Raw genomic sequence first — 24,685 nt, forward strand, 5'->3', positions numbered from 1 at the left:
ATCTCCCGGAGGACTCTACACCGCCATGGTCGCCTCCGGAGTGATGAGTGAGTAGTTCACCCCTGGACTATGGGTCCATAGCAGTAGCTAGATGGTTGTCTTCTCCTCATTGTGCTTCATTGTTGGATCTTGTGAGCTGCCTAACATGATCAAGATCATCTATCCGTAATTCTATATGTTGTGTTTGTCGGGATCCGATGGATAGAGAATACCATGTCATGTTAATTATCAAGTTATTACATATGTGTTGTTTATGATCTTGCATGCTCTCCGTTACTAGTAGAGGCTCGGCCAAGTTTTTACTTTTAACTCCAAGAGGGAGTATTTATGCTCGATAGTGGGTTCATGCTCGCATTGACACCGGGACGAGTGACAGAAAGTTCTAAGGTTGTGTTGTGCTCGTTGCCACTAGGGATAAAACATTGGCGCTATGTCCGAGGATGTAGTTGTTGATTACATTACGCACCATACTTAATGCAATTGTCTGTTGTTAGCAACTTAATACTGGAGGGGGTTCGGATGATAACCTGAAGGTGGACATTTTAGGCATAGATGCAGTTGGATGGCGGTCTATGTACATATCGTAATGCCCAATTAAATCTCACTATACTTATCATGTCATGTATGTGCATTGTTATGCCCTCTCTATTTGTCAATTGCCCGACTGTAATTTGTTCACCCAACATGCTTTTATCTTATGGGAGAGACACCTCTAGTGAACTGTGGACCCCGGTCCATTCTTTAATACTCGAAATACAAATCTGCTGCAATACTTGTTTTATCGTTTTCTCTGCAAACAATCATCTTCCACACAATACGGTTAATCCTTTGTTACAGCAAGCCGGTGAGATTGACAACCTCACTCGTTTCGTTGGGGCAAAGTACTTTGGTTGTGTTGTGCAGGTTCCACGTTGGCGCCGGAATCCCCGGTGTTGCGCCGCACTACATCCCGCCGCCATCAACCTTCAACGTGCTTCTTGGCTCCTCCTGGTTCGATAAACCTTGGTTTCTTTCTGAGGGAAAACTTGCTGCTGTGCGCATCATACCTTCCTCTTGGGGTTGCCCAACGAACGTGTGAAATACACGCCATCATTGCGCCGAAGAAGAAGCTCTCACATGGTGTTTTATGGGGGAGCAATCTACAAGACTTCGTCAAGCAAGCACAATCAAGAGAGGCGTTCCATCTTGTTGCGGTCAAGACCATCATCATCAAGCTCAAGTGGAATGTGCAAGGTTAAGGTTTGCTCTTGATAGGGTTTCTTTCTCACCGGTCTCATGGTGTAGTTGGAGACCGGTTTATAGTTTAGTTGCCGTACTATCAAGAGGGCTCTCGAGTGAGTAACTCGATCGTATCCTTTGGAGAGCTCAAACCTTTGCATCCTTGCATCATCTTTCTTGGTTGTTATTTGGATCTTATCCATATGGTGTTTTAGAGCTTGTGCTTATTCTCATGACAAGCTCTAGTTCATCGAAAGCGGATTCCGCATGAATCACTTGTTGCGTTTTCGATATTGGAGTTTTTCTCGGTTTCTCGTATTGAGAGGTTTCACTCTAAAATACATAGAAAAACCTACCCCACTTGTTCTTAAGCTTTTCACTCTTTGTGGGGTAGCTCTTATCATCTTCTTTACAACAAAATTGGTTTCACCTAAATCCGAGTTTCCTAACTCAAGTTGTTGCATTTTCCATATTGGAGGTTTTACCGGTTTGTCTGTTTATAGATAGGTAAAACCTTTATCCATTTGTTTCTATCCTACTTTGCTGGACTATGATGGTTCCCTGCATGATCTTGTAGAGCTTGTTACTAGCTTCGAAACGAGCCCAAGATCATCAAAATCGGAGTCCGGATGCAAAAGTTCTTGAGGTTTTCGTATCGGGTGTTTGACAAAAAGCTGGGGGCCGGAACTGCCGCCGGGAACACCCCGGCACTGCCGCCGGGCCGGCACCGCCGGTGGAAAAAGGCCAGCACTGCCGGCCACCCCGGCACTTGCCGGTGGAACAAGGCCGGCACTGCCGGCCTGTCGCGATTTTGGCCCCAACGGGCAGAAATCTAAGACCCCTATTTAAGGCCTTCTTCCTCCTCTTTCTCCCCACTTCTTCTTTCTCCTTTTGGTCTCCACCATTGTTGACCTTGAGAGCTTGCCTCATCCCTCTACTCCTCCAATGATTCTTGAATCCATTTGAGGGAAAAGGAAGAGGAGATCTAGATCTACATTTCTACCAATCAAATCCATCTCTTTGTGAGTGGAACTCTCTAGATCTTGATCTTGGTGTTCTTTGTGAATTCCTTTGTTCTTCCTCTCTTATTCCCCCAATAGCTTTTGTAGCTTTGTTGGAATTTGAGAGAGAAGGACTTGAGCATCTTTGTGGTGTTCTTTCCATTGCATTTGGTGCATCGGTTTGAGTTCTTCACGGTGATTCGTGGAGGTGAAAGCAAGAAAGTTGTTACTCTTGGGTTCTTGGAACCCTAGACGGATTCTAGGCCTTTGTGGCGATTTGTTGGGAGCCTCCAATTAAGTTGTGGATGTGTGCCCCAACCTTTGTGTAAGGCCCGGTTTCCGCCTCGAAGGAAATCCCTTAGTGGAACCGTGACCTAGGCCTTTGTGGCGAGGGTCACCGGAGATTTAGGTGAGGCGCCTTCGTGGCGTTCGGTGTGTGGTGTGAGTACCACATCTTGGGGTGAGGCCTTTGTGGCGTTGGTGTGCATCGAGCAACCACACCTCAAGGTGAGCCTCTTGTGGCGTTCGGGAGCACTAAGCAACCGCACCTCTCCACCGGAGATTAGCACTCGCAAGAGTGTGAACTCCGGGATAAATCATCGTCTCCCGCGTGCCTCGGTTATCTCTATACCCGAGCTCTTTACTTATGCACTTTACCTTGTGATAGCCATCGTGCTTGAAGTTATATATATACATATATATATTGCTATCACATACTTGCTTGTATTGCTTAGCATAAGTTGTTGGTGCACATAGGTGAACCATTGCTTAGAATAAGTTGTTGGTGCACATAGGTGAACAATAGTACATAGGCTTTGGGCTTGAGAAAGTAAACGCTAGTTTTATTCCGCATTTGTTAGGCCCATCTCGTAAAAGTTTTAAATCGCCTATTCACCCCCCCCCCTCTAGGCGACATCTGTGTCCTTTCACTTTGTCCCCGGGAGACTGATTACAGATAATGTGTCTGCATTTTATGAAGCGCACAAAAGCAAAGAAACATCGATTTTGTGCGCTGAAGTTGGACATGAGGAAGGCCTATGACCGAGTAGAGAGTGGCAGTATCGGGAGGCCATAATGCTTAAGCTTGGTTTCAGCAGATCATGGGTTAGTTTGGTCATGAGGTTGGTCACTACAGTATCCTTTTCGGTGCTATTCAATGGGGCACCGCAAGAGGAGTTCAGTCCAGGGGAATCCGCCAGGGTGGCCCTATCTCACCTTATTTGTTTTTCTTGGCAGCAAAGGGCCTTTCGTGCCTTTTAAAAACCCAAGTTCAATCGTTTGCACTTAATGGGATTAGTGTGGCTCCCACGGCCCCGGCAGTGAACCACCTGCTCTTCGCAGATGATAGCCTGCTATTTTTCAGAGCAAATAGTGAGGGCGCTTCACAGGTGAAGCAAGTCCTACAGAATTATTGTAAAGCCTCGAGTCAGAGTATTAATATGGACAAGTCTTCGGTGTTTTTCAGCAAAGGTTGTCCAGTGGTGGTGCGGGAGAGTATCAAGGCTGAACTTGATGTGCAGCGTGAGACTCTCAATGAGAAATATCTTGGGCTACCGTCTGATGTTGGTAAGTCAAAGAGTGGAGCTTTCAAGTACCTGAAGGATAAAGTCTGGAAGAAGGTGTTAGGGTGGATGGAACAACTCCTATCTGTGGGTGGCAAAGAGATTTTTATCAAGTCTGTGGCCCAAGCCGTTCCTACCTTTTCCATGTCCTGTTTCAAATTACCCCGAGCCCTATGTGATCATATCAATGCAATGTTGAGGAATTTTTGGTGGGGGAGCAAAGAGGGAAAAAGAAGAACCTGTTGGGTCTCGTGGGAGACGGTAACTCAACCGAAGTATGATGGGGGATTGGGTTTCCGCGACATTGAACTCTTTAATATTTCTTTGCTGGCTCGGCAAGCATGGAGAATCTTGATGGATCCTACTTCTCTCAGTGCAAGAATTCTTAAGGGAGTTTATTTCCCTTGTTCAGACTTTCTATCAGCGGACCTTGGCTCACATCCGTCACAGATTTGGCGGGCCATAATGGAGGGGAGGGACGCGCTGAAGCTCGGGCTCATCAAGAGGATATGCGATGGGAGGAGCACGGATGCATGGAGTGATCAGTGACTGCCCAGGAACGAGAGACCCACCCCTGTGGCATCATTGCATGATAATGCACCACAGCGAGTCGGTGACTATATTGATCATACTCAGGCCTGTTGGAATGTAGAGAAGCTGGAGGAGTTCTTCCTCCCGATGGACATCGAGGTCATACGAGGAATCCCTTTATGCACTCGGAACCAAAGTGATTTTTGGGCGTGGCATTTCGAGAAGCATGGTATTTTTACAGTCCGCTCAGCGTATCGGTGTCTTGTGTCTGTAAAGAAGACAATGGAAGATTGGCTGGAGGGACGGGCAGCATCATCTGATGGTCGAGCGAACGGCAAGCTCTGGCTGAAACTATGGAGCTGCAAACTTCCTGCAAAGGTTAGAATTTTTCTGTGGAGGTTGGCACATTGCTCTATTCCAACTGGAGAAGTCCGCCATCATAGAAATATGGCTACCACGGATGCTTGCTCAATCTGTGGCCAAGCGGATTCATGGCGCCACTCTCTCTTCGAATGCACCATGTCTCGCTGTGTGTGGGCTTTGGCGGATCAAGATGTTGTGGAGAATGTTAGCATGACTACTGAACCCTCCGCATGTCGGTGGCTGTTCACGATGATCCAGTCGATGAAACATGATGAATTTACTTGCATGGTAGTCACGATGTGGGCTTTGTGGAATGCAAGGAGAAAGGCGATCCATGAGGACTGCTTTCAGAGTCCGATGGCAAGCATATGTTCGTTCAATCTTTCTTGCAAGATCTGAAGTCCAGCGAGGAGAAAAAACCTACCCGAGCTGGCGCAGCTGCGGTGAGGTGTGCACCATGCTGCTTGCCGCAGCAGCCGGGTGCATGCAAGGTAAATGTCGATGTTGCGGTGGCAAAAACGGCTAATAAAAGAGCTATTGGAGCTGTTTGCCGATCGTATGAGGGAGGCTACCTGGGAGCTTCTGTGATTTTTTTTTAAGGGATCACGGATCCGGGGTGTTTGGAGGCTTTGGCTTGCAGAGAGGCACTTGCATTGGCTGCTGATCTGAATTTAGGCGATATTACAATAGCCTCTGATTGTCTAGAAGTGGTGAAGGGGCTGCATGATCAAGTAATATATTGGTAGAGATCAAGGACGCCTCTGATTGTCTAGAAGTGGTGAAGGGGCTGCATGATCAAGTAATATCTTGGTAGAGATCAAGGACACGGCGAGAGCACTAGGAGGCGTTTGCTTCCGTCATGAAGGCCGCAAGATGAACAAAGAGGCTCATAATTTAGCTCGGTTTGCCTCCTCTTTACCACAGGGGCGCCATGTGTGGTTGAATCATGCACCGGAGGGTCTGAATTTCCCTGTAAACATTTTTGAAAGTGTTTAATAAAGTGGTGCGATCTAAAAAAAAAAGCAAGTTTTCATCCTTTTTATTCCAGAATCGAAACCAGTACAGCAACTAAAAAAAACATTCCAGAATGGAAACCAACATGTACAGCAACAGACCACCCCATTTTTCTCATTGAGATTATTCCATCAAACACACGGACACATAGCCCAGAGGTGAGCACACTGAATTTCTAACAAATAAAATCCTTTTATTAGAATAAATAAACTAAAGCCATGCCCGTCACGCCGATGAAGAACCGGAGTTCAACAGGAAATAATCAAGTTTCTAATGGCTATTTCTTCACAGAAGTTTGGACGCAGTGCACCATTTATTGCTTTATGATACTGATCACTGCCTTGGCTTGCTTGTCTAAGCTACATGCTAAATAAACCTTTCCATGTGCATCGCTATCACCAAATTCCTGCAAATAAATGTGGGAAACATGATGAGGATTCAAAGTTTCTTAATGAATCAGCAAACTGAGAATTTCACTCTGCAACTTGTATCGCGTGATGAATTACCACACAAATCAAAACAATGCTCGACTAAGAAAGGTTAAACTAATTGAGCTTCCATGTTGCTCGTGCAATACTTCAAAATAAGAGGTGAATAGTTGTTGCAGCTGTTAATTTGCTGAATGAGGCTAATAGATAGATTTCACAGATCATGAGATAACTGTCTATGTTCTAAATATATTGATATGCTAATCTGCTTGCTAACATCTGAATTTGATATCTGGAACAAGGTGTGATACATCGAAAAATACTTGCTCAGATACAAACGCAAGAATATCAAATCCAGATAGAACATTCCAGATTTGAGGAACAATTGCAGATATTCCTTGCGCTATTTAGAGTTTGAACATCATATATTTTTTAATAAAGCTTACAGACTGGGTTCATTCTGCTAAAGAAAGATGATACATATAAAAAAGCTAGATGCTTCACAAGTTGGGGGGTAAATTGCTCGAAAGCGTGCATATCACGGACAGTGCAACTGGGTATCAAATCAAGAAAAAGGCAAAGATAGCGGTGATCACGCAATAATGATTATTTGGTAAGAAGTATATCTTAAGAAATTACTAGATTTGCACTGAATGTTCTGCAGGACATAGGAGCACTGCCGAGATATCAGATATCTCATGCACTCAATCTTGTAAATTCAAAATTTCCTTTGCTTAGCAGTATATCGGTATATGTGACATGGAGAAGCAACAGAGAGAACACCTACACGTCTAGAAGACTAACAACCATGAAAGCTTAGACAATGACCTTTTGTTTTCCTTTTAGAAATAGAGTTGAGAAAACCTGGACCTCTGAAATTTGGGAGGGTAGCTCAATAGCAGACTGTTAAGTTATACTAAGTCAGTATGAGCTGCCTTTGTCTGGACCATAATCATGGCTCACGGCGTGCGATTACTACTTATAAATTACAACAGTTATGGAATCTATAAAAACATCCAGAATTGGACACAACAAATCATAAGGGAAAATTTCATTAACCGCAATCTTGGACAGTATTGTGCAAAACAGGGGTGATGAAATAGCATAAATCAACGAGTCAAACAATAATAATTTATCTCAAACTGACTCGTTCATACTGTCTACAAGGAGCATCTCTTTTGTACATTGCATCACAACATGATCAAAGAGTACACGAGTATATCTTATCACATCCATACCTTCATCATATTATTCTGTCAGTTAGGGTGCCGGATGATCCTTTGCAGCACGACAGTCCTGGCCCGGCGGATGTCTCGGCTACACCGATCTGCCTGCTCCCCTAGATCCTCAACACTCTTCATGAATGCCTCAAGCTTCTTCTTGATTTCCTCGACGCCGAACTTGACCGCCTCCTCGTCCCGCTCCGCAAAGTCGATGCAATCGACCATGGAGCTGATCTCCATCTCCACCCGGTTGATGAGCACCCTGATACTGTCCAAATCCTTGATGGCAATGAATGTCCCGACCTGCATTGCGCTCACCACCTCCTTCTGTCCACGGAGAGCGTCCTGGTAGCCTTTCAGCAGGGAGTCAATCCACTTCCCCATAGACCCCAGCGGAATCGCGGCAGCTGCAGCCAATGCCGCCGCGACGGGCGGCGCAGCGATGGCCGCGGCGACCACCGAGCAGATGAGCACCGCCGCGAAGGTGCTGGCGAAGATGATGCTTGACACCCGGCGCCACGCCTTGATCTTCTTGACCTTCTTGTCGAGCCGGTGCTTGCGCAGCTGCAGCTTCTCCAGCATGGCCAGCTGCTGGCGGTACACGGCCTGGAAGGCCTGGAAGAACTCGTCGGTGAAGGGGTCCCCGGCCGCCTTGAACTGGCGCAGCTCGTGCAGCGTGCGCGCGTACCGCGCGGTGGTGGGGGCGTCGGCGCCGCCGGCGTTGGTGTTCTCCTCGTCGTCGAAGCGCTGGAGCGCAACGTGGAGGAGTAGCTGGGAGTCGCGGGCGCGCTTGAGGCACTTGTCGAGCGCGGTGCAGAAGTCGAGCGTGTGGAGGCTGCTCTCGAAGTAGTCCTCGACGAGGTCGAAGAGGTCGGGGCTCTTCCAGATGTCCTTCTTGCAGTCGAGGATGACGCGGACCACCTCTTGGTTCATGTCGAGGAGGCAGCCGGTGACCTCGCGGAGGGAGTCGAGGGACATGGAGCGCACCTCCACGCCCACGGCCAGCGTGGAGATGGCGCGGCTGGTGCGGCGCTGCAGCGTGGAGTCGAAGGTGCGCACCTCCGGGTCGTAGCGGCACGCCGCCTCGTAGGAGCTCAGGTCCTCCGCCGCCGCCGCGTGCGGCAGCCCCGGGTCCGACGAGCTCGTCGGGCGGTGGGGCTTGCTACTGCTGCCGCCGGTGCTGCTGCTGCTGTTCCCCATTGCCGGAATCGAATCAGACCCAGCTAAAAAGAACGGATTTTCACTGGATTTTCGAGAAATCTGCAGCAGATCGGGAACTCAGAGACGCCTCAGCAGCCAGGACGGAGCAAACCGGCGAGCATTGACAGGAGCACGCAGTGGTAGAAAGAAAATCTGAGAGCTGAAGAAGCGAATTTAGAGGCGCGTCGGATCAAGAAAGCGAGGTATCGGGGAAGAATGAAGAATGCAGTGGGGTACGGGAGGGGAGAGGGGGCTGGTTTTGTGGAGTGTGGTTGTTGTCAGGTGAGGGTGGTGGTGGCGATGTGGGGATGGCTTGTACGCATGAGGAAGGAGGCGAGATGGCAGCCAGCAATGGCTATGGCCGCCGCCGGAAGCAACCCAATGCTTCTCACTCCATCTCTAGCCGCGTGCGTGTGCGGCTGGGGTGTATCCGATGCAATTACTACAGTGCAGTAGTGGAGTAATAACACACCAATTGCGCGTCTTCTCTGCTCGGCTCGCCTTGATTAGTTTGTCTGGCCGAAGCAAAGCAGCACCGATTAGTTTGTGTGAAAGTGGACAAGGGTTCTTCTGCCTTTGCGGGAGTTTTGGCATGGTGCGATGCGAGTGCGTGGTCGGGTCACAACAAAAAGTGCTACTACATCGAGTATCGACGAACAATTTGGCAACTGATTTCTCTTGGAAAATATTTTCTTGTTCATCTTGTTGGCATTAGCTGATGGATCGAATTTACAGTTTTGGGGTAAAATTCCTGGGCGTTTCTTGGCTTCTACAGTTGGAGTGAAATATTCAGTCACACCTGAAAACTCTCGTCACTCTCCACTAGATGAGAATGAGATCAGAGGAGTGATACATACATCTGCACATTATCCACATTTCCACGAATTCCTTACAGAATCCCATACTCCATGCGCGCATGCATCATCCAACCGTGGCCGTTGTTCTTCTTTTAGCATTTTCTTTGTGTGATAGCTAAGCTTCATACTTGCTTTTTATCCACCCGTCCATGTTTTGCTCTGTGTACACCTTACTCATACGACTGTGACGTCTTCACAAAACCGACGGGCCAAAAGGTACAAAGTAATCTATGAATGCACAATGATCAGATTGTCGCTTCCTCCCAGCCCCATATCAATATTAATCTAATGCACTAATTAAGGTTGAATGTACGAATCCCATACGGGGCTCAAGTGTGGATTAAGCAAGAGTGGTGGTTTGGCAAGTGTGAACAGTACGAGTGCGGAGGGCACCGCGAGTAGTAGAAAAGTTGGCACCGCCGGCTAGCTGGCCGGACCATATGGGGCCGGCGTGGTCTGGTCTTTGTGGAGAAGAAGACGTTTTCTTGGAGGGAAAGGACACGACTACATTTCCTTGTGCACACACGTGTGGTCCCATGCACTTGCCGGTCACATGATAGTTGACTTGTGCCCCATTTAGCCAAAGATCTGCCCCTTAACTTAACTTTCCCCCCTTCTAATCGAATAACCATTTTCTGTTTCTTGTCGTCAGTTTGTTTTGTTTGTTTTCTACGCAATTACTAGTAAGATGCAGTATTGTTGTTTAAAGTTACTGCAGAAGAGAGCAAGACATTTTTTTTTTTGCGAATAGAGAGCAAGACATTAGTAATGTTTTTTTTCCAAATAAAAGAGGCGGCAGATTGTGGAGTTATTGTTAAAGAGTCCTGAATAAAAGAGGTGATGGACTGTGGAGTTATTGCAAAAAAGAGAAAAAAACATTTTTAAAAATGAATTACTATTGATGAATTACTTGCGAAGAATTACCCATCCCCGAAAATTATTGAACGATAGTTAATGTGAGGATGTTACAGTTGCAAAAGTGTGTGGAAAAGCTACTGCGAAATTTTTCGAGGTGTTACTGCGAAGGACATAAATATGAACAACTCATAAGGAATTACAGCCAAAGAATTACTCATGGTCGAGAAGTTACCGTGGGATAACTACCGGTAGGAACTTACCGACAGGGAAATGTGTTGACAAATTACTACCAAACAATAGGAAAGAAAAAAATTACTACTGACGAATTATGGTAGGAGAAGTGCTCACCATTCCTGGGGTAACTGTCGGCGGAAAACTACAATTGAAACAAACATAGGGTAATAACCTTCGGAAAACTACAACCGTAAAATTGTGTTGGAGAATTACCAGCCAAAGAGAAAAATATTATTGACAACTGATGACGAATTATGGTCGGAATATTACACAACCTATAAAGGTTAGGAAGTATAATTACCGTTAAAAATGTATGGTCGGAAAGTTGGATGGACGAATGACCGTCGTGGATTGTAAAAAATGTAAAAACTATATTGTTGCGAGCATAAATTTTTTTATTGTGGAAAGTTATAGTCCAAAAGTTGTGTCGAATAATCATCATCAAAGGAGAAAACGAGGTATTTTAAAAAAATGATGCAGGGGAAAAATACGTTACGCGGGGTAACTACCATAAAAAAAAGATCGGAAAGTTGCAGAACGAACCAGCATCAAAAGATAGAAAGGAGAAAACGGTAAAAAAAAGTTGCACAAATGAATTGTAAAAAGAAGGAAAGGCAAAAGCCTATGTGGCACGCTATGATTGGTAGGAAAAGAGAATTGCCAGCCAAAGAGGACAATATTATTGACAACTGATGATGAATTATGGTTGGAAATTACACACCCTTGAAACATTAGGAAGTATAGTTACCGTAAAAAGGTATGGTCAGAAAGTTGGATGGACGAGTAACCATCGGGGATTTAAAAAAATGTAAAAATAGTATTGTTGCGTGCATAAAATAATTAATGTGGAACAATCCAAAATATGTGTCGAGTAATCATCATTGAAGGAGAAAACGAGGTATTTTAAAAATGAATATAACGTAGAGGTAAAATGAGTTATGCAGAGTAACTACCGTAAAAAATAACGATCGAAAATTGCAGAACGAACTAGCGTCAAAAGATAGAAAAGAGGAAATGGTAAAAAAAATATGTTGCAAAAGATTTGTAAAAATAAGGAAAGGCAAAAGCCTACGTGGCACGCTATGATTGGTAGAAAATAGACTTCTACAGCTCCCTCATTGGTGGCGCGATGTGGATGCTCTAATTCCTCCAACCTAGATAGATAGATAATGGATGGATGGATAGATAGATAGATAGGTAGATAGATAGATAGATCTCTGCTCTAAATCTAAGTTTTTTAAAAAATTGGTTTGACTTTTTGAAATCAGGTGCATGCATCATGAATCGCATCCTAGGACCAAGTCCTATCTAAGGCTGGAGCCTTTTGCACCTTCTCGCTATTTGTGTGTGCCTTTTCCGTTGGTGGCATGATCGGTTCATAGATTTTGAAGGCTCTAGGGCAAAACGATATCAAGGACCCTTTATTTACAGTAGCGACTTTTCCGTAGGGCAGGGGGCCATTGCCCCCTACTCTAGATTTTTTAAAAATATTTATTTATGCTAAATTTGTATATATTACTTAAAATTTAAGCATGATTGGTGTTCTGGTCCCTTAACAATCTCCATCACACACAAAAGACTTAAAGAATATTAGTATTAGACAAGAGAAATATTAGAATAATGCAATAACAAACTAAATAATATTTACATTTGAAAGATTCATGGTCTTCGAAATCTTGAAGAAGACGTTTAAAAATATTTATTTCTATTGATCGAGCAAACTATACCATGATTCTTATTTCTACAAATAGCTATTTGTGTACACGTGTATACATCTTTAAGATTAATTATGAAAAAAATTATGAGGATCAATGTTATTCTGGACATTTCGGAAGGTTAGAAAGAAATCGTATCTTCGGAAACAATATTTAAATATTTTTTGTTAAAAGAAGTTGACGGCATGGTAAACTGCAGCTTGGACCCTGTATATTTTATAGAATTATTCTAAATGGTACATTCTAAAACGTAAATATTAAAATAAATGTTTGGTAAGAGGCACGGTAAACTGTAGCTTAGTGCATCTGTATTTTCTAGAATTATTTTACACTCTATAGCCTAAGTACAAGTATAAATATATCAAGTATGTAAAAAAATCTTGGGCTAGGGCCCTCCCTCTTGAAGGCCCGAGGCGAGCGCCCCTTTGCCCCGCCCAATGGGCCAACTTAGGTTGGTGGAGACCGGATATAAGGAAGGCAATCAGCGAGGGAGGGTGCGACCACAAGAGAAGAAGCCAACATGACTTGAGATGAAACTTAGGGTGTGTTTGGTAGGTCGGTCTATCTCAGATTGTCTTTCTCAGCTGAGACTTGCTCACCTTATACAAGCTGCCCTCAGATTTTTCCATGTGTTTGGTGGGTTGAGTGTGTTCACCCATGCTGAGCCAAGAAGTTGTTTAGTGGTGTGGTGATCCAGCATACCACTACATGTAGTAGTATACAAGTTGTTGATATGATCTTCATGAAGGGACTTCTTCACAAATATCACATTCCTCAGAGTGGTACAACAAAAACATTGCAGGTCATAACACTCTAGATTATATTACAATCATGGTCTTAACAAGTTGGTTTTCTCACAGGTCCGATGAGAACACCCTAATATACTACTAAAGTCTTATTACAAACCAACAAAAAGATTAAACTGAGCTCAGCAACTTATTTAGGTAAGCTACTACGCTGCTCGGATCTAAGATAACTAAGGTAAGACACTACTCTTCCGCCTCATTGTTGTCAGCTCCGTAGACTATCCCGTAGTCCACGCCTTCTACTCCTACGGATAGATCAGGTTCCTCGTAGACTAGTTCGCAGTCTCCTTTTGGTGCTCCGTCGGTGGCCTCCACTTCATTGTCACAATCTAGCAAGGGTGTCGAAAGAAAGTGAGTACAGAGGTACTCAGCAAGTTCAAAAGAGAAAAGGTGTTTGATGCACTAGCTATGACCATTGATCAGAAAATATCAGGTCAATGCATGTTTCGAAAACATTTCTTCAAAAGGTTTATTTTATTCTGAAACTATGTCCGCCAGTCTTCACAGGTTGAACAGAACTTCACGGAGTTCCTTTCCTGCCGCGTTCGTAGTTCCCTTCCCGGAACAGGGAGTGACAACCACAAATTTGATACACTCTGCAGAGGTGCGTTAATTTTTCCATAAGAGAACTTATCCTTGATACCAACCGAGACGCGTTTCTCGTCCACACTTCCTTGGTGTGGGGCCAGGTGTAAGATCCAAGCCAATCACTGCTTTCTCCGTGACCTTGCATACCCGCCCTTTTGTCCATCCGTACATCCCCGGTAGACATCTCCCAATCATACGGCTTTAGCCCGATGTACTATGGATAATCTCTCATAGACGGTAGAGCCTCTCATCCACATGGATGGGGATTTTAAAAGAATTTCTCAACCTACTGCGATGTTATCCCCGACACCCAGCCATGCCCTATCAAGTCCAATGATATGCAAGAGGGAAAAGATACAGCTGACTTTCCCAGAGCCATTATAGATCTCATGGTTAACGTGAATTGTACGGCGCTAGAATCACTAGATGGTATTGGTGATTAATCCTATATTAGTAGCACCCTTGCAATGGAACCTCCACCATATCAACACATACCATGGTTCCATTTCCCACCATATAGTCATATTCATAATTGGAAAAGTAACATTTGATTTTCAATGCAGGAATGATAATTATAGTACTTTTGCGGGTAAATTGATATAAAATAATCAAGATGACATGAGCAAGGGTGACCTTGCCTGGTGACGGCGAGATAGTGCAGTTCGATGTGCTGGATGGAACTTGGACCTCGGGTTCTGTAAAGAAGCATCATTGTCCGGTAAGGACAATGTTATAAAATCCAAATGATGCATGCATGGATGTATTATTTCATGTTGAATCCCTTACCCCGGATTTAAGATTTAGGGTTGAGTTAAGTATTTGTGCCTTTGGCAGTAATTTATAAATTCTTTAAATCATTTTAACATTGTTTCCTTTTCTAAAAAGAAAAGGATTAAATAGTAGTGGAAATTATCCTTTGGAAAATATTGATTTCAAATAAATAATTTTAAAAAAATAGAGTTTTCCTCATTTTTGGAAATAAAAGGAATTTTGGAATATTAAGATATTTCCTTTTTGGAAAATCTTAAATCTTCAAAAGAAAAGATTTGGAATAATATAATTCCTTTTGAAAATATTTTGAATAACAAATATTTGAATCCATTGGGAATTTTCCTTGATTTTTAAATCCAAGGAAAATTGCAAATTTAAAATTCCAAGTTCATTATTAAATTCAAAAATTTCAAAATTTGAACTTTTGTTGTAAATTATATTTCTTGTTTTAGTCTTGTTAAGAATAATTTCTTATTCATCAATTCTATTTTCTTGGATTTTTAGAGGTATTTAGCAATATTTAAAATTTGGTAGAATTCACAGATTATTTAAAAAAATGGAAAAGACCTAAATACCCCTCTCTGGCCCAACTGGGCCAACCCACTAAGAAGCCCATTTGGCCAGCCCACCTGGGCTGCCCAAAACGGTTCGGTGGGCATCGAACTCGTCGGCCCACCTCACTCACTCGCCTCTCTCTCTCACGCTCGCAAACCCTAACCCTACTAGCGACTCCGAGGCGATGTCGCCGCCTCCATGGTCGTCGCCTTGCTCCGGCCAACTCCGGTGGTGCTAGGGTTCGCCATGGGTCTTAATCGATGCAGTGCGTGACGGCCATCTTCTTATCCGCCTCGACGGCTCGTGCGCGTGCTCGACACCCGCAGACATCAACGGATCCTCGGAGATCTCCGCCGATCTGCACCTCCTCGCCATGCATGGGCGTTCGCCGCCTCCCAAGCTGGCGTGCGTGGTTTGGTACTGGCCTGGCCGTGGTCTAGCGCCGCCGTGGCTGGTCGTGCCACCGTGCCGCCATGTCTGCCTCCACGATCTTCGCCAGGTAACCTCCTCCTCTGCTTCTGCTACCTCCTCTACTCCATCCTCCTCGTCTACTCGAGCTGTGCCTATTGCTCCCTATGCGTATGTTGCCGATGCTGTGATGGCTATGCTGCAGTGTTGGTTGTGCTGGCCGTGCTGTTGTGCTTGCTGTGCTCTTCGCCTAATCCTACTGATGCCATGATCTAGCATATCCCTTTCTACTGGTGCCATGTAGTTATTGCTGTTCAGTGGCTTACTGGTCCTTGTTCATATGCTTACTGGTCCTTGTTCATATGCTTACTGGTCGTTGTTCATATATTCTATCCAGTTGTGCTCCTCTGCTATGCAATTGCTTACTAATGGCTTTGCTATTGACCTAGGTTAGCATTGCTAACACTTGTGGTGTCAGTGATGCTCACCTATGCCCTGTATATGATTCACTTGATCCAATTCTTGGATCACTGCATGCTTGTGATGCTCTGTTATGTCTAGGACTTGATCTAATTGATCCATTTGCTCAATCAGATGCTAGTGGCTAGTTACTGCTTTAATCCTTACCTATTTAAGTGGCTTACTAGCTACTGTTGTGACTTATGCTTGCTCTAGCTGATGTACAAGTGTGTGTATGTGTTGTTGTTGCTGTCCATAGCTTATTGGACAAGATCCAATGGCTAGGATGCAATGGTTCATGCTGTTGTTGCCCCTCAGTGATGCTATTGCATTGTTCATGCATAGATTACTGTATATGTGTGCTTGGCTGAATTATTTATAGATGAACTGATTATGCAGTGTTGATTATCTGCATTAATGTGCATGATTTGATATTTTCATGATCAATTTGGAAATAAATGGAGTCTGAATCCATTTCTGAATAGTGATGACTGACAATTTGGTTTAAATGGATGGATTTGTGGTTGATGTGACCATAGTGTATATGGAGATACGGGTCGCGATCATGTGATTGATTTCGCTCGCGCTGCTTACTACTCGAATTGCAAGCGTGTTGACAACAGTCAAAGACGTGCGACGCGCGCGATCTCACGTCGCCACGCACGCTGATCAAACAACAGATCCACCAGGACCACCGCAACGCCGCGGCGCAGCCAAACACGTACGTGCTGCGCCCGTTGAGTGGTGGCGCGGCAACCTTCCGGCGATCGATCTACCTATCTCTGTAGCTAGCTGGCTGGAGGACGGACGGCCGGCTAGCTTGCGAGCTTTCGGTGCCCTCGTTCCGATCATGAAAATTAACACGTTCGCTTAACGGTTTCCGTTGCTTGCCTTGCCACCCTAGCCTTTCCTCGTTTCCGATCACGAGGGGTCGTTTCTTGGCTTGGCTTGGTTTGCATCGCGTCGCATTTTGCATTGCGTCCCCGGCTCCTGGAACGAGCATTGTACTCCCCGAACACAGGGAATTATTAACACGCGAGAGAGAGATTATGGAGATATACACATGCGTGACGTGCGTCGTATACAAAAAGAAACTGTGAGTGACCTCATCTTCGTTTCCGAACGTGCGTGCTTTGTGTACGTGGTGGTTTGACAGGTTCATGCATGTGGATGATGTTTTAAACCAGCAAACCTCTACTGTCAACAAGGCAATCGCAGGCCCTCCTGGAAAAAAAGAGAGGAAATCCTAGCCACCGCCTATCTCATTCGTCTCTGGCCGACATCGACCCCCCTCCCCCCACCACCACCCCCCCCCCCCCGCCTCATTTGCTTGTCACCCCAACGGCTAGAGGTGGCAGGGGACCTCGATATGGGCTTGGGGTTGTCGTTAGATCCTTAAAGTTAGACTTTGGTCAACCGACAACAGAGTTATGGTGGCTATAGCGAGGTTGAGCGGAACAATAAGAAGGTTTTCCCGTCTCCTAGTCCACCTTGTGTACGTGGTGGTTTGACAGGTTCATGTGGATGACGTTAAACCAGCAAATCAACAAGGCAATCACGGGCCCTCCTGAAAAATGAGAGGAAACCCTATCCACGGCCTGTCACTCCGGCGGCTAGAGGTGGTGGAGGACATCGACATGCGCTTGAGGTTGTCGTTAGATCCCTAAAGTTGGAGTTTCGTCAACCGGAAATGAAGTTATGTTGGCTATAGCGATACTGTGCGGAAGAAGAATAAGGTTTCTCCATCTCCTCGTCCACCTTGTCGATCGGCGGCGTTGACAGGGCCAAAGAATATAATCGTCCATCCGCTGCTATGGAGTGGTGGATATCGTATTATCTACATGTGCCGTAGGTTTTGGTGTTAGGATATTCGAATCTACTTCAAGGGTTCAATGGCGATGACATCGGCTTTATGGCACTGCTTCTTAAGGGCAACGTGCACAAAGACTTCCCAGTTGTCTTCAACTTCAAGGTCGTTAGACCAGCTCCAATAGAGGAGCAGCGCCTGCATGGGTGCGGCAATATTGCCATTAGGTGGTTCAAGGATCTCGATGTAATTTTTATTACGTTTGACGTGTTTTGTACTTATTCAACTTCTACACAAGAGTCGGATCTTTCTATAAAAAAAACCAGGCAATCATGCATACGTGTATTTTTAAAGGAAACTTAAGATAATCATGCGTAGCTGGTGGCGTGAATTTTGGTTCGGTAAGTATGGATTGATAGATAGCGTTCTCTGCAGCGTCCTTCTTACTTCATGACTTCTCTCAGCATTTCTTTTTTGGCTCCCAGAGTCTAAGTGCAACTCATGTATGTCAGGAGTCAACGAGCGATCTTTTGTCATGTCCATGTCTGAGGGCGACGACATTAGGAGAACACATGCCAGCCAAAGCAACGAGATAATTTAACAGGTCTGATTGCCTAATTAGCACGCGTAGGATCGATTAGGGAGCAGATAGGCGTGGACCTCAACCGGTGACGAGCCTGCCGTTCGCCTGCAAGCAATTGGATCCAAATCATCCACGCATTGACATGTCTTTCCGTTTGAGTGAGGAGTGCAGGGTGCTATCGTGAGGGAGAGGGACGGGGCACAGAATGATGACACATTCTCATCGTGCCAAAAATGAAACTAAGCTGAAAAGCAATCCACTCCAGAAAAACTGGACAGGATTAGCACTGATCGGCAAGAACGACGTATGGTCTAGCTGGGTCGATCGTATTTAGAGGTTTCTTGCCGGAACTCTTGGGTTTAATTTCCAGGCAAGAAAAATGATGCTTTGTGTGTGTATGTGTGTGCGCGCTTTCTTAACTTGGTCTTTTCCGTCTGGAAAGGTGTAGTGTTCTGTAGCAATAGTGACTCTGAATGTAGTGTGTACATGTGTATGAACTGAGCACACAAGACGCAGATGGGCGAATGAAGCAACTAAACCTTTTCCCGTCCTGTCAACATTCTCCCTCTCCTTTGCCTGTACCGCAGACAAGTTTTCAACCCGGGCCATTCAGAGTATGCTACAAGTTTAAACTACTCAATGCCTGGCTGGAATGATGATTTCTCAGGTATAAATGATTGCAGAGCAAGCGGCGAACTCATCAGCAGCTATGTACAGATCTGCGCTGCCGGTAACCAATGAAATGAAATCCTAATGCTGTACCAATGTGCACCAAGCTTCACTGCCGTCCTTGTATGTGATTCCGGTTTAGAACTAGTCGTTCTTCACTTGATCAGCTGAATTCTGGGGAAGGTTGTACAGGAGCAGCCCAAGCACCAAGACACCAACACCCACCAAAAACGACGTGCTCAAGCTTGTCCCTCCAGGCATGTATGGCAGAGGAAGCGAGAGGACATATATGGAAAGAGGTACTGCAGGGAAAGGAGAGATTAGAGAGAAATGAATAGGACCGACCAAACCGAAGAATCATATCTATCTCTATATTTGTGTGCATATGCCTAGGGTATATGTGTTACTTGTACATACGGAGTACCACAATTTCATGCCAAACTACATGTCTCAATTTTAAAACACCTCTAGTGAAACCCAAACGAAACTCGGACTTGAACTACTGCATTGTCTCAGCATTTTCCACTCAACTTTCATAACCTGTGCGTCCTACACATGAACTATGGTAGTGCTAGTAAACTATTCAGAGGGTGTTTGGTTTTCACTGACCTGCTAAAGTTGATGTTAGCGAAGCAACGAGTGCAGTAGACATCTTCACCAGATTTAGCACAGAAATGTTGAAGGCCATGTTCATAGTTATGAAGAGCAGTGGTAGCAAAGGGGCACCAGGGCAACCTGAAAATTTAAAACATAATCCCATCATTGAGATATCTTTAGAGAAAAGTGGCTATGGCAGCATAGTCTCGCATCATTGGTTAAGCCACCGAGTGACAAAGATGGGACCTTCGATATTATGAATTGCAATATCTAGCTAGGACTTTAAATGTGTCCGCCTATGCCATCCATAACCGAATAGTTTATCCAGGCAAATGAAAAAGGAACAGCAACACATGTTAGTGGAAGATTCTAGGGAAGGTTTTTCCTTCAACAAACAACAGATTTGAAGCAATACATTATATGTGGTATACAAAGCACACTATTTAGCATCCAAAGATACTACAACCAGGAGCAGTACTCACCGTTGAGATTACCCCCAATATTCAGAAAGCACGCAGCACCACGGTTTACATATGCAGGGAGCTCAGCCAATGGGATGCCTTTCAGATTAGAGAGAAACGGAAGGAGCAGGAAAACAAAAAGAGCCTGCATAGTCCAACATAGCATATTGGAAGTGAACAAAAGGAGAAAATTCTATGGATTGCGCAATGTATAAGGATAAACAACCATGAGAAAACTCCATAGCGCCGTAAAGTACCAGACAAGACGGTTTGAGTAACATTTCTATTTTCACTAGTTATTACACTTAAAATGAACAAAACGAAGATGAATTTATAGCTTACCTGGAATCCTGACCCGAAAGAGTTTACCACAAATATGTCAGGCCGCTTTCCCTGTGTAGAAACACACAGAATCAACCCGTCATGCTTTGAGCCTCAAAACATGCTTTAAATAAAACTAAAATTAGGTACAGCAAATATTCACACGCATTATCGCCTGAAATTATTTTTGTAACTAACCTCAAGGCGTTTTGCACCATCAATGAAAACAAATTCCTGCCATAACAATACGGAAATAACGACATTTAGAGTTGGGATAACTGAAAGTTTCGTCAGAGGTACACAAAAGCAAGTTCACTAAACCTTGATTACAGATGCACCAGCCTGACATGCAGATGAAGCCATCAAAACTGCTGGCCAAAAAAAGTTGACATCAGATAGAAATGGACCACCAGTTCCTCCACTGCGTTCATAAAATAAAAACATGTCCAGGAAAGATTCAAAAGCCAATCAATACATAAAATACATCCATATTGTCCATATTAGTAACATCATGTCTATGCTTCATTTCTTAGTCCGTGTATTTTGTCCAAATTTTTGATTCATCATTTTTTCATTTTGTACCATCTGAACATTGGAAGGTCGATCATGTGAGGACACTATGCTACCAAACCACATAATAATTAACCCATCTATAGGTGATCACACCACAAACATTTCCTATTGAGCTTTATTCCAAATCATTGGTGTTTTTGGTGGGAGAACGATACCAATAGCACTGGTGCATATCGTTGCACGCGCCTTTCAGAAATAAGTATTAGGATGATTAACCTAAACCAGTAAGCTTTTCTCCAGACAGATACATGACACATCAACTTTGTGACTTACAGTACCGGCATACGTGCTAATACTTAGTTACATAACCTTCAAAAACAAATAAGAAGGAGCTATCTGTATGCCATTGGAACATGTCAGGTAACTACCAGAAATGTCCTAGCCCTATGCCCTGGATGCTACTGAGAAGATGGAATGCAGAAAGGCCTATGCCCTGGATGCTACTGAGAAGTTGGATTGCAGAAGAGACTGTTAGATTTGTATTAATTGGCCAGGTTCGTGGTACTAACTTTCCAACAAATTCTAGTTCAACTGCAATTATTTAGTGGATGGAAACTAAACTGTGTCGCATAACCATTCTCCTATTACATCCACATCCTACACTATAATCATTCTGATGCACGGAAGTGTTACAATAATAGTCAGTAGCTGATGATTTCACCTTATCAGAAGTATAGTCTTTAGCGAGCATGTCCATTACACTATATCAATGAATCCATGATGCCGAATATAACAGACACTGGAACCCATTCAATGCAGACTACGAGAAGAATGATGAACTAAATGAGTAGCCAAAACAAGGCAAGCTGATGTAATACATACCTTACTACTGATAGAATTACTCCAGTGGTAACAAGTAGGCATCCAAGAATTTGATTTGCTCTATATTTCCTTCCCAAAATGACAACGGATAAAATAAGCTGCCATACCAAAAAAGACTGCAATGCAACCGCAAGCTTGTTAGGAGTATTCAGCGTACATCAAATCATATAAAGTAAGTACTAATCATCGTGAACTTATGTTAAATCTAGCACTGCAGCTAGCAAGATTATCAAGTGGTACTTCAGAAAGTACTGAGATTAGTAAAAGAAGAATTAACATCAAGAGGAATGGTAAACAAATTATACTTTGCAATATATAATAGATATTCAGAAGTGAACCATTGGAGTATTTGGACCTTTCAGGCGAAATCAAAATATAGTACCTGAGACAACACGGGAATAGATGGTCCAGGCAACATAGCTGTGAGCACAGACAAACAAGCAAGCAAGGAACTCGTCTTAGTTATGATCCGAATTCTGAAGAAATCATATTTCAAACACAGTAGCTGCTAAGAAGTAAGAACCACATTTGAAATAGTACTACATTCTGACAGTGATGTTCGAATATCAGTATCAGTAATCACCTGCAGCAGCCATGCCTGAAGCAACCCCCATCGCCTCTAGTAAGCCAATTAACATGAAGCGCGATTTGGGGAGTGCTAGCATTTCTCTACTGACGATACCAGCGCGGTATCTTATGAAGAGAATAGAGAAGTACACTATAACGTACCTGCAAAAGTAAGAAAGTACGCGACCACTTAATAAACTCGATATTTAAAGTGATTTTATAGGAACTAGTGTACAAAAAAAAAATAGCATGCATTCAGCATATTCTGCTGTTATGGAACTCTGAAAGGGTTGGCCGATTTTTTTTAAAATAAATAAAATGAAATTAGCTGAAGAATTGAGCTTAGCCTGTAACGCAACTGCACAAACGTACCCAAACGTGAGCACTTGCGCGAGGAAGAAGGGGTAATCCTTCATGGGCACGAGCGCGAGCTTGTACAGCACCCGGTTCATGACCGCGAGCACCACGGTGGCCGCCGCCGCCGCCGTGATCCCCGTGCGAACACCGCCCCCGCCATCGTCCCCTTCCGCGGAAACCCCAACCGCCGCGGGCGCCCGCCCGCGCCGCGTCTCGACGAGCCGCGTCTCCCCACGGGAGGCGGCGAGGCCCAAACGAGGGAGGGAGGCGCGGATGGGGGTCAGGCCCCGGCGGGTACCGCGGCGGAGAGGCGGCAGCGATGGGCAGGGGAGGGAGGCGGAGGCGGAGAGGAGGAGGAGCGAAATTGACATGGCGGTCGCGGTGGGGTTTGAAGATTTCGCGGGGGTTCGTTGGTTGGTTCCGTGGACGGCGACGGTCAACATCACGCGATGCTGCGACCACTCGTGTCGCTGACCAGTGGCCCCGCCTCCGGATTAAACCCCGCCACTCCGTCCGGATCCAAACTCTCCGCCGCGGCGGCGCGTCTCCGATGGTCGATGGAGGCCTCCGACGAGATCCGGTCGCTGGAGTCCACCGGAATCTACCGCTGATAGACTATGCTACTACTAGATCACTCAGGAATGAACACACACATGGATTTCAGTATTTGCCTGGGGAATTACACACCCACAGCTACGCCTTCTTGAATGGAAAGAGTTGGAGTTACAAGAGGCACGAGCCAGCCGGAACACGGCGGCGAGGGGAATTAACCCGAATGCAAAAAGATGGGGAGCGCAGCCCCAGATCCTAGGCCTTATGGCCGGTACAGGCAGAAGACGATAAAACAGTAAAGGTACTTTAGATGGGAGCCATCGGATGCTTGATCGACGGCTCTGGTAGCTTCTGACTAATCTTCAGCAATGGAGTAGTGCTTGACAATTCCCAGGTAGCTGACTCTTCTGGCAAGTTGATCCACTGCACTAGCCATTGCACCACTGGGACAAATATGTCACCTTCCTTGCGAGGAACCAGCTTGCGGTCCAGTATTTTCTCTGGCCCAGTTTGGATGTTGCCTTGGTCATCAATCAGTGGCAGTGTAGGATTTGGTACAGCCATAGGACCATGGTGCTTTTTGAGCTGACTAATATGGAAGATTGGATGTAACTTGCACTTCTCGGGAAACAGCAATTTGTAAGCCGTTTCGCCCACGCGTTCCAGCACTCTAAATGGTCCATAGAATTTGGAGTGAAGCTTAATACACTGATGTATACTCATCGTGGTATGTCTATAGGGTTGAACTCCGAGATAGGCCATATCACCAATTGCTAGCTCTCTCTCGGATCTATTTACGTCAGGCATAGAGCTTCATGCGTTCCCGAGCTTGAAGCGATTATTACGGATTACTTGATTTGCTAGTTGCCTTCGTTGAATCATCACCACTTGGATCTTCTACTTCATCTTCAACAAGGAACATTTCGGCCACTTGTGGAGGTTTAAACCCATATAGTGCTTGAAAGGGTGTCATTTTGAGGGATGTGTGGAAGCTTGTATTATACCACCATTCTGCCATTGACAGCCAAGAGTGCCATTTCTTAGGTCGTGCAAAGGCCATGCATCTCAGATAATTTTCAAGGCATTGATTCACCCTCTCGTACTGTCCGTCCGTTTGTGGATGGTAAGAGGTGCTCATGTGTAGTTTAACTCCCAATGCCTTAAACAAATCTTGCCAGAGGTGACTAGTAAATATCTTGTCACGGTCAGTCACTATGACAGTAGGTAGTCCATGCAGCTTAAATATGTTGTCAATGAAAGATTTAGCTACTGTCCTGACATTGATTGGATGTTTCATTGCAATGAAATGAGCATATTTTGTGAATCTGTCCACTACTACTAGAATCATGTTTTTGTGGTCGGATGTAGGCAAGCCCTCTACAAAATCCATACTGATATGTGTCCAAGCAAAAACAGGAACAGGTAGGGGTTGTAGTTTACCGGGGTATTTCACATGCTCTGCTTTGTTTATTTGGCACACAGGACATTTTTTGATGAACTCCGCGACTTCTTTTCTCATGCCCTGCCAGAAAAATATCAACTGAAGACGGTGGTATGTTGCTCGTTCACCAGAATGGCCGCCTAG

The 24,685-nt window shown here is 44.8% G+C and overlaps 2 protein-coding genes across 2 annotated transcripts; both read right to left on the minus strand.

Annotated features, from left to right (window-relative positions):
* Positions 1-5,849: 5,849 nt before the first annotated feature.
* LOC124700268 (UPF0496 protein 1-like) lies at positions 5,850-8,932 on the minus strand. Its single transcript, XM_047232420.1, has 2 exons — positions 7,356-8,932; positions 5,850-6,095 (listed from the first exon to the last, which is right to left on the minus strand). Exon 1 carries the CDS (start codon positions 8,538-8,540, stop codon positions 7,374-7,376), a length of 1,167 nt encoding a protein of 388 aa, XP_047088376.1. The 5' UTR covers positions 8,541-8,932; the 3' UTR covers positions 5,850-6,095; positions 7,356-7,373.
* A 9,774-nt stretch (positions 8,933-18,706) lies between these two features.
* Positions 18,707-22,942, minus strand: LOC124704041 (protein CLT2, chloroplastic-like). The gene is made up of 10 exons (XM_047236280.1): positions 22,564-22,942; positions 22,208-22,353; positions 22,007-22,044; positions 21,625-21,740; positions 20,551-20,650; positions 20,428-20,463; positions 20,251-20,301; positions 19,930-20,053; positions 19,460-19,585; positions 18,707-19,152 (listed from the first exon to the last, which is right to left on the minus strand). The coding sequence occupies exons 1-10, from the start codon at positions 22,917-22,919 to the stop codon at positions 18,995-18,997; spliced, it is 1,251 nt and encodes a 416-aa protein (XP_047092236.1). The 5' UTR covers positions 22,920-22,942; the 3' UTR covers positions 18,707-18,994.
* Between the last annotated feature and the right edge of the window lie 1,743 nt (positions 22,943-24,685).

This window comes from Lolium rigidum, chromosome 3 (assembly GCF_022539505.1).
Source record: "Lolium rigidum isolate FL_2022 chromosome 3, APGP_CSIRO_Lrig_0.1, whole genome shotgun sequence".
Lineage (NCBI taxonomy): Eukaryota > Viridiplantae > Streptophyta > Magnoliopsida > Poales > Poaceae > Lolium > Lolium rigidum.